The sequence below is a fragment of the Mesitornis unicolor genome, unplaced genomic scaffold (assembly GCF_000695765.1).
Source record: "Mesitornis unicolor isolate BGI_N332 unplaced genomic scaffold, ASM69576v1 scaffold32519, whole genome shotgun sequence".
Classification (NCBI taxonomy): Eukaryota; Metazoa; Chordata; class Aves; order Mesitornithiformes; family Mesitornithidae; genus Mesitornis; species Mesitornis unicolor.
Window position 1 is genome coordinate 8,664 of NW_010208481.1, and position 10,567 is coordinate 19,230.

Here is a 10,567-nt window from a genome sequence, read left to right on the forward strand (position 1 = left end):
CTGAATATACTCTACCTGGGCCAGCATCTATAGCACAGTTCTGTCTATTTTTAATCTCCTAATATGAAATATAGATAGGAAAATTATATTTGAGTAGCGGTTCTTTTGGCAAACATTACCTAAAATTAATTAAACTTTTGATGATATTCCTTCTCCTTTCCTTATTCTTTGTTTGTCCACTTCTGTGTAATCATGCAATATAATTTGAGGAACCTCTGTGAATGTAGGAGTGAATGGTGGAATACAAACTCAGTCTAGATTATTAAGAGCTGATGACTCTGTCACTTTCAAATGGAAAGATAAACTGTTCTAGATGTGCTGTGAAGTTACAGATTAGATTTCTGAACGGTGAGGTCTGAATTCTGTCTGGACAAACAGTTCATAATTTCTAAAGATTAACAGAACCATTATCAGTCCAAATTCTTTTTTCATGTCTGCGGCATAAAAATCAGATTCTAAAGACACTTCAAAGTTAGCAAAGGCATAATTACAGCTTCAGGACAGGAAGGGATGACCTAAGTCACTGAGTCAGTAAGCTCAGAGATATGCAGCAACCACACTTCACAAGTTATTTAATAAGTCATATGAAATAGGTATCAGAAGTGATTGATTAAATTATGTTTGCATAAAGCCCTTGATCTGATGAAATGCGACCAATATTTTGAAGTGAAATTGTAAAAACAGAGCTTTCCAGGCATTATACAAACGTAAGGTTTTCAATTACTGTGTATCTCCTATATACATACACATACGTATCTCTGCTATGCTGTACAGAGTAATTGCAGTGACTCAACACCCTAGAGTGTAAATGGAGAGAAGGCGGCACATCCAGCAGTCAGTGCAATCTATCTGAGTTAGTTGAGTAAACTTAGACAGTATCAAGGCCACAGTCCTCCTTCCTCATAAAGTAAAAATGCAGTATGTTTCCACATGTGATTATTTAACAAAAAAAACAGTTTTATTGGAATGCATGAGAAGTACTTGTTTAATGCTTTCATCCCAGGGAAGATAATTTTTATGTTGGATAAAAAAGCACTAAAAAAGGAAATGTCTTCCATTCTGCCATCATGCTTAAAGCTAAGCATTCATGTATGTGCTTTGCTAAATAGTAGCTTAAATATGCATGTTGTAAAATTATGAGAAGTATGAAACATGAAAACTCAATTAAACTGTGTGGAGTGATAAAGCTGTTTTTTACTGAAGCATCCGAATTGTTTTCTGGAAACTATAGGCATTGTATCCATTTGTAGCCAAAAAATACTTACTGATTGCAGAGTCATAGGAGGTTGAGTTGTGCTCATCTCGAATAAGAGGAAATGGAGACAGGTAAGCATGTGTACAATACTTAGAAGGTGACTGGTTAGCTAAAAGTGAAAGAAAGCTGAAGATTAGCATTTTACTTCCTTAACAATAAAATGTTTTAAGCCTGTTCTTCAAATGGTAAAACTGAGTTTTGTAGGTCAAGATTTCAGGTTCTTTCCCAAGCAATAGCTTACAGTGGGTTTGGTTTGATAAGAGATACCAGCCTTGTTATCCAGCCAAGGATATTCCTTAGAGGGCAACATAGATTTGTACTATGGGAACAGTAAAGCAGCCTTGCTGAAGGCACACTGCATACGCATGCTTCTATATGCATATGGACCTCTCTCTTGTGAGGGTTAATTATGTCCATCTCATTATTGCACGTTCCACAAAAAAAAAGAAGAAAAACCACCAGGAAATTACTTTTTCAATTGTGAAAGAACAATGAAAAATATCATGAATCTTCAGAAAGTTTACAGTCTCAACAAATATGAGTTTAGTCTATGGAATAAATATCTCCAGAGAAGGGTTATTTCACTCTTTATATTAAATGCTTATAAAAACATCACCTTCTTCCTTGTGAAAGATAAAGACTGACTATAGCTTAAACCACATTTAAATTTCAGATTCCTGACCACAGAATTCTCCAGATAAATAACCAGGGGAAATTAACTGCAGTGCATTTGCCACCTAAGACCAAGCAATATATTTAGCTAAATATGGGTTATTGAAGTCAGATTTGTATGATGGCACCTGCTTCTCACAAGGATTGTGGAAATTCTGCAACAAGAAGGAGCTTTGTACTTCAGAGGTACGGACAAAGATAGGAAAAGAAGTTTTGCTTGACGTCTTCTTAGAAGATTTTGGTTGCAAAATACTATCTGATTTTCCAGAATCCTGGCACACAGTGACAGAAAGCAAAGTGTCATCTGTGAATTTAGTGGAGGTATTCTTCTGGAGATGATGTGTCCTATGCCATTTTCACAGTATAATTGCCCATATCCTCCTTAACCCACTCATAGAACTAGCTGGAGAAATGTTCCAAGCAAAAATTCATGGGCCATCCTAACCACTAAGCTCTTTCCCCCGACATTACAGAAATAAACAGTCTATTAAACAATAAATTGCAAGAAATCGTCTCAATAAGAATAGTTAATGAGTTAACAAGACAGCCATAACACTCACAGTGTAAACTGATGGTTAAATAAGTGTGATTTTGTCCCAGGGTTTCCCTTAGTACAGATTACAAAAATATTTGTCAAGAATTTATTTTAGGGTACCTGAAGAATCTTATTACCAAAGAAGCCATATGAAATCTGGTGATTCATCAGAAGGAAAAAAAATCCCAACAATTTTGAGAACAGACTACTGTAGATAATATAAAAGGGAAAAGTTACTTACTGTACCAGAAATTCCACATGCTGGCATTATTCTCTCCTACATTTCCACTAAACCAGCACCTCCAGAAGAAACCTTCATGATGGAAGGTGGCCTTCTCTACCTATAGGAAAAAAAAATCCATTATCTATCATACACTTTTTAAATGGCTGAAAGAATCAAGTTCAACTCAAGTTAGATGTTGATGTAAGAACCACCATAACAATGAAACACAGTCTGTCTGAATATAGATTAGTTATAACATATCTAAACAGTTATACTTCCATTGAAATAATGTCATACTGCAAAAGTCCTATCACAAACAACAAATTCATTTTAGAGCTGATTACAATTGGTTATAAGAGGTTTTGATGCAGCCTTATAAGCCTCCAGAAGATCAAAATGAGCATATCCAAAAGTTTATACAGAAATAAATTCTTACAAAACAAACAGATCCAAGAAACCTACATATATAATTGTCATTATAAATAAAAATGTCCATACTAACCACAGTATCTTCAGGTGCTTTTGAGCATCTTCCTATTTCTGTAGCAAGAAGCCAATAATCAGTTCCAAATGCCACTAAAAAAAGCAAAACCCCCAGAGCTGCAAAGAAGCCTCCAAAAAATATTCCCACACTAAGTTTCATTATCAAAGATATCTTCCAAAAAAACAGCAAGTACTTTTTTAATTACTTAAGAAGAAGCAGAAAAATAAATAGATGTTTGGAAAAGTGACTAAAAAGCTGTTTGGATAATACAGCTCATATCTGAAGAAGTTTCTTTTCACTTGACTTTTTGCCTGTGTTTCCCAATGCCCTGTGAGTCAATTTGTGTCTCCTAATTCAAGTTCCATGTGGCTGACTCAAGCCTGACAGATGAAAAGGGCCTTCTATTTTAGGACACTGATGGCAGAGCTTCATTCTGTTTCTCTGTCTGGGTGAGGCCAGTCAGAAATAGCTGACCTTCCCCTAACTAATCAGGGATTGACTTGAAATATTAGTGCAGCTGGTGCATCAACATCAGCAGCGATGGAGATGGCAATGGAGTTGCAATGGCTCTGTCCATCCACGTGAACTGCATTACAGGGCACACAGTAGCAGCAAGGACTTCCAAAGTTCAGGCTCAGTGGTGACTGCTTCCTTGGCTGCTAGCAGGGAAGGAAACACACATAATACTTCAGAAGTTACTATAAATCACATTGCTAAATGAAGGCTGAGATTTTTTTAATCAAACTTTAAAACATGATAGCCAAATTGCAGAGATGCCTTTGAAAAATCCTAACCTTTCTTACAAATACAGTTAGCTTTAAAAATCTACATCTTACCCTCAAAGTAATAGCTTTAACAACACTAACCTAAGCATTTGTTTCATTTTTTTCAGATTCAGCTTATTTGCATATATCACAAATATATCTGACCATTTTAGAAGGTGATGAGGTAACACATGTAAATTCCAAGGACTCACTCATTAAAAAAAGGCTTTTCCAACAACTTCTTTTCATGCCAAGCAGGCCTTCCTGAACATCTCCAGTGGATTACAGGGCATGCTCCTGTAGACATTTGTGGAGTTCATTATGCACCAGATCCCGCAGTCCTTACCCAACAAAATTCCACTGCCATTATCTATCATCAGAGTAGAAAATATTCCCCTGACTTCTCATGCTGGGAAGCGCTGGGACCAAGTAATGAAGTTAGTTTACTCCAGAAAATATTTGTCACAAAATCTTATTGCAACAGACTTAGGTCTACAGAGGGACTCCTACTTCCAATATCTCAGTATCTGTTGAGATAGTGCAGCAGTGTGCTCAAGGAGAGCAAGGAAAAGACTCTTTCTACCACCTCTCCTCATTTCCAGAATGATAAACCAGAGATGTGTCCCAAGTGTTTTTATAACATTACATTATCTGCCTAATGCCATATTTGCATTTGTTACAAGTCATACTTTATTCAGACCTGAAACTATACTAACTTCATACACAAGCATATCTGATATTTTGTGGCCTTTTTGCACTGCACAGTTTCAGTGTATGCAGAACAGTAAATTAATTTTCAGTCAAATAGACTCTTTTTGCCATATTTGCTTTCCCTGACAGCCACTGATGCAGTTCACTTTGCTATAGCAGAAAGTAACATTTAAAAATATCACTTTGAAAAGGGATGCTTTTCTGCTATAGCACGAAGTGATGCATTATTGTTATGTTATTAAAATACACATTTTAAAATTCTTTAGGAACAAGAATAACACACAAAATGCGCTACAAAAGAAAATATGGCATATTTTAGAAAATGTTAACTTAGAGGTTAGAGTAATGTGTAAAAATAGAAGAAAAAAAAAAAAGTTGAATTTAGCTCAGGACTAACATTCCGAAAATTAGACAACTTCACATGAGCTGGATGCTTTTCCATTATAATCAATGGCAATTGAGTCAATACAGTCAGTGGAGCCTGGAGAGCAGTTTAGCATGACCTAGATTACCTCAGAGAGCTCAGTGCAATCACTCAGGCAGACACCAAGGTCCAGTTAGGTCCCAAGGCATCCTGCTGGCTCTCAGCTGCCACTCCAGCAGGGCATATTTCTCTCCCAGTTTTAACCATATCTGCCAGCACCAAGCACGGTTCTTGGGTACACTCTATCACCTCAAATGGCACTAGGAGTCTACATGATGATGACTGAATGAAGCCTGAAAGAGAAGGATACAGGTGCCTTATTGTAACCTCCTGCCATTGGATGGTCCAGGATGTCCAAGACGTCTACATTTGGCAGGCAGGTATGACAAGGGACTTAGAAGAGACCCACATCTTTCATTCTGGAGGCACTACTGACTGTTTTATCAGACCTCCATTCACTCTAACAGCAGCACAGATTCCAGTTTCACATGGAGACATCTGAATGCAAAGGTCTTAATCTGGAACTAAATCCTACTCAGTGGCCTACAGTTCCTAACAATTTTGCTGTTGTATGGGTGACCTTACAAAGCACTGGCCTAAAGCTCAAGAAATATTCTTCAGTGAAATACAGAGATTTAGATAGTCATGACATAAACAAAATCAATGACACAAAGTTCTTCACAGTATCCATTTTAAAAAAAAATAATAACCCACAACCCCCAAAAAACCCCAAACAAACCAAAAAACCTAACAACAAAAAATTAAATTACTTCTGATGTGCTGTTCAACATAATGTCATTTGATTAATCTTAAAAAGTGTTATTTTTCAGCATTATAGGACACATACTTACACCCTCCAAAATACCAATTGGACACTGCTTTGTATGAGTACTGCAAAAGGGGACAAACCTGAATTTCAACTTAAACATAAGGAAAAACTTCTTTACTGTGCGGGTGACAAAGCACTGGGACAGGCTGCCCAGAGAGGTTGTGGAGTCTCCTTCTCTGGAGACATTCAAAACCTGCCTGGATGCGTTCCTGTGTGATCTTCTCTAGCTGATCTTGCTCTAGCAGGAGGTTTGAACTAGATGATCTTCAGAGGTCCCTTACAACCCCTACCATTCTGTGATTCTGTGAATTTGTTTAGTTCTGACAGTGAAAATAATACAAATACTTTTCACTCTTATGCTTTAGTCTACATATATCAAAGCTCTTTTCAAAGATGCTTACGCACTGCTATTCATACCTGTAAGTAAGGAAACTGTGGCACACAATGGTGAACTGACTTTTTCAACATTACATCAGAAGTAAAAAGAGAACTCCAGTCTTAGTCACTGTACCACAAATAATAAAAGAAATAAAATGGCTGGTTTCAGACTTATTGCACCCACCTAGCTTCAGGTCAGAAATATCAGTGACTCGGTGAACCCATTTCTGCATGAGAATAACTTAGTTTCGTGACTAGTTTCACTGAAATTAGTTTGCATGAAAAGTTTTACTCAATTCAAATGACAGCTGAATCACTGCCTGTGCAGTGCAAGTATTTATTTTTAATATACTGTACGTGCACTCTGGTCTCAGTTTAGCATGTTCATCCTGAGAGGATCTAATTTAATTATTCTCTTTTATATTTACGGCACATTCTCTGGCAGTGCTATCTTCCAAATACTCTAACATCTCCAGTATTATGCCTGGCTATGTCAGGAATGAATCAGAAGCCATGTTAAGACTTGTTATGTCAGCTTAAAAATTCATGTTATCCCCTACTTGAATACTCACAGAAAGTCCAAGGGCACATTTTCTTCAATTAAATTATATTCTGAAGGTCCCTTAATAGAAGAGAAAAAGTTTCAAGAAAGTGAAAATAAGGCCAAGGCTTATGAAGCCAAAACAGTTCTGAACTTAAACAAGGTCATTCTTCAACTCCTTCCAAAACTCCTAAATTTCCACAGAAAGATTGGAATTTTAAAATCAAAGTGACTTAGCCAAATTTCTCGCTACTATAATGACACTGAGGTAATTAAATCAGTTTTAACATAGAATCAGTTTGGTCAATTAAGCCCTACATTCATTGATTTTGTTGATTCATAGTGTGAAGATTGAAGGTTCCCACATAATGGATATATTCCAATCTCATTTAACAAGGCTGGCAAAACTTTTATGCGTTTATTTCCATTTATTTTTCTTTTCCAGATAGATAGGGCTAAACTAACTCTTAAATCTGCATATTTTGTTTATTTATGTATCTAAATAGCTTCAGTTTCATTATAGTATCTGGGCCCCTCCTTGTATTTAAAATTAGAAAAGAGGAAAAAAACAAACCAAAACAATAGGAGGCTGATTCTTTCTTCCTTTTCCATCTGAAGAAAAAGCTTGATTAGTTTATGGGAGGGGGAGGTTGTTTATTTGCTTGTTTATGTTTGTGCATGATTGAGTAAGTGTCATGTATGTATGCTTGGAATTGGCAGGCAGCTCCTTATCTGTGCTGGTAGATATGTCCATGATCTAAAACCAGCCTTTTAGAACTGGCCACATGTCTCACTATACACTAAGAAACAATTTCAGCTGCTGCCTCAGAGCTGAGTCCAAGACCTCGCTGCCCATTTACTGTTGAAGAACATTTTGAACAGCGATGGAGCCTCTCACCCCCTGATTCCATTCCTCATCCTGTCCAATCTCTCCAGCTGGGCAGTGTGTTACCCATTGCACTTACACGATCAATTCTCAGCAGCATGCTTGGCAGACGTACAGAGTATAGTACACCTTGTCCATTAAACCTTTGGCTGGGATTCATCTTACCTAACACTAGACAGCTGCAGGGTAGCTGTCTCCAACTAAGCTGGTCACCTCAGGTTTCCTTTAGTCACATTGGCACTTCTATGGCACAGTCCATCTGACCTATTTTTGGATGACTGCTTCAATGTGCAATGAATCATGCCCAAAAAGCTCAATTACTTTTTTTTTTTTTACTCCACTGACTAAAAGGGGGCCTGGAATAACTAATTTAAGATATGACCACTTTAATCTTTAATACTACAGTAAATCAGACAAAAAAATAATAGAATGATTGAGGTTGGAAAGGACCTCTGAAGGTCACCTTGTTGAATTCCCTTGCTCAAGCAGGACTACCTAGAGCTGGTTGCTCAGGACCACATCCAGGTGGCTTTTGAGTATCTTCAAGGCTGAAGACTCCAGAACCTCCCCTGAAAACTCATGCCAGTGCTGGGTATCTTCACAGTAAAAAAGTGTTTCCTGATATTCAAAAGGAACCTCCTGTGTTTCAGGTTATGCCCACTGCCTCTGGTCCTGTCACTGGGCACAACTGAAAAGAGCCTGGCTCTTTCTCTTTATACCCTCCCTTCAGGTATTTATATACATTTAAAAGATCCCTGTGAGCCTTCTCTTCTCCAGGCTGAACAGTCCCAACTCTCTCTACTTTTCCTCATAGGAGATGCTCCAGACTCTACATTGGACTGTCTTCAATATATTTCTGTGTTTTTTGTACTGAAGAGCCCAGAACTGGACCCAGCACTCTAAATGCAGCCTTACCAGTGCAAAGCAGAAAGGAAGGATCATTTCACTCCACTTGTTGGCAATGCTTTGCCTAATGCAGACCAGGATACCATTCACCTTCTTTGCAGCAAGGGAACATTATTAGCTCATGTAAAACCTGAGTAGAGATTGTAGAGAGTACAAGTCCTCTACATATAGATGAAATCAAGCCATTCTGAATACAGGTATCACTAAGTCATTCCTTCCACATGAGCTATACTAAGCTCACAAAGAGATAGATGATGGTAACTACCCTTCTGCCCTAAGAAAAGAAGCAGCCCATATCGCAGCAATAGCTTCAACAGGAACTCTAACAAACCAACAAGAACAATCTTCTTTATGGGCCATTATATCTATACATCTTTATGTATCCAGGAATTATATCATACACTCTGTTTATTTACTGTGTGGGAGGTAATAAAAACTACAGCCATTCCCTCTCATTTCTATTTGCACAATCTGGTGCAACACACACCTGTAGCAACATGCAATAGTGTTGCAGCCACTCAGGCAAACAAAACTGCAGGGGTATATCCCATTTGGACCCTGCCTTATACCCTCTCTGTGCTCAGGACTTTGACAGTCTACAAAGCACCACAGAAAGGAAGAGAAAACTTCACTACAACTGCAAGTGGATCAGTCTATTTCATGCATCCCATTCTCCAATATCTTGCATTAAATCTACATAGGATAAAATAGGTAAAAAATATGGGAAGGTACAAGATTTTAAAATAAAGTCATTATACTGATTCAAGTTGGGATGAATCTATGTCCCTGCAAGTAAGGCAAGATAATTAGAACCACCTCTAGAAGAGGTAGAAGAAGGTGCATCTGAGTTCCTCACACCCTTGATGAGTGCTCTAAACTTTTCTTACAATTAAGAAATCCACAGAATCCTTAAGGTTGGAAGAGACCTCCAAGATCATCAAGTCCAACCGTCAACCTAAGATCACCATGCCCACTAAGGGCATGCCACCTGAGGTGCCACATCCACATGCTTCTTGAATACCTCCAGGAATGGTAACTCCACCATCTTCCTGGGCAGCCTGTTCCAGTGTTTTACCATTCTTTCAGTAAGGAAATATTTCCTAATATCCAATCTAACCCTCCTCTGACGCAACTGGAGGCCATAATACCATTAATGTTTACCAGGCCAATACCATTAATGTTTCCTGTGCTGGAGTGCTTTAAAGGAATGACGCATCCCTGTGTGCAATTTACACAGAAATTAATGAGTTGCCTAATTTTAGGGGGTGTTTCAGGCAGTTTCCTATGGAAGCAGTTATGCGCCTGCAACCCAGAAATAGTTGGAAATGAAGATTTGCACCCTTCTTCAACATTGCTGCTGCCATCTTACATGGGTACTATCATAGCAGAAAGCTGTAATGAATCTCACTCTGAAGCTGTAACTTCTCCCATCTACTGCCCACAGACTTTAGTATACATTTTAGGTTTTTATTAGGAAAGCCTGAGGAACTACCCTCCAGCCTTTTCTGTACGCTTCCAGCTTCTACAGCGTTCCTGAGGTTAAAAAAAAATAATCAAAAATCATAGCCTCAGGTGGTGGGTGGGTGGGTGGGTGGGGGTGTGTGTGTGTGTGTGTGTGTGTGTGTGCGTGTGTGAAATAAAGGTACTGTAGTATGACAGGAAATGGACTGGAGTCAACAGGAGTCTTCCCGGCCATCCTCTGCTCCAGACCTGAGTCAATAGTACCTAAACCATTCCTGATATAATTATTTCATCTGTTAAATATAAATCAAAAGAAACATGGAAAACTACGTGGGCATGCCACCATGGAAAACTCCAGAAAGGGAGAACTAGGCCCAATGCCTGAAAAAATTCCTTCCTTTAACAAGATTTTTAGAAATCCTTTCTAAGTCGCTCTGTCATGCTCACCAGCACTTACAGCTTTGAGAATGGAGCCAAATAAAAGGTTTCTTTCCACAC

The 10,567-nt window shown here is 38.2% G+C and overlaps 1 protein-coding gene across 1 annotated transcript in view; it reads right to left on the reverse strand.

The window, feature by feature from the left end:
• The window catches only part of LOC104546998 (transmembrane protein 182-like), a 10,556-nt gene extending 7,228 nt beyond the window's left edge, over window positions 1–3,328 (reverse strand). The window contains 3 exon segments of the mRNA XM_010192534.1: window positions 1,266–1,364; window positions 2,704–2,803; window positions 3,188–3,328. Of these exon segments, the coding sequence (XP_010190836.1) occupies window positions 1,266–1,364; window positions 2,704–2,803; window positions 3,188–3,328 (340 nt within the window).
• Window positions 3,329–10,567: the final 7,239 nt, after the last annotated feature.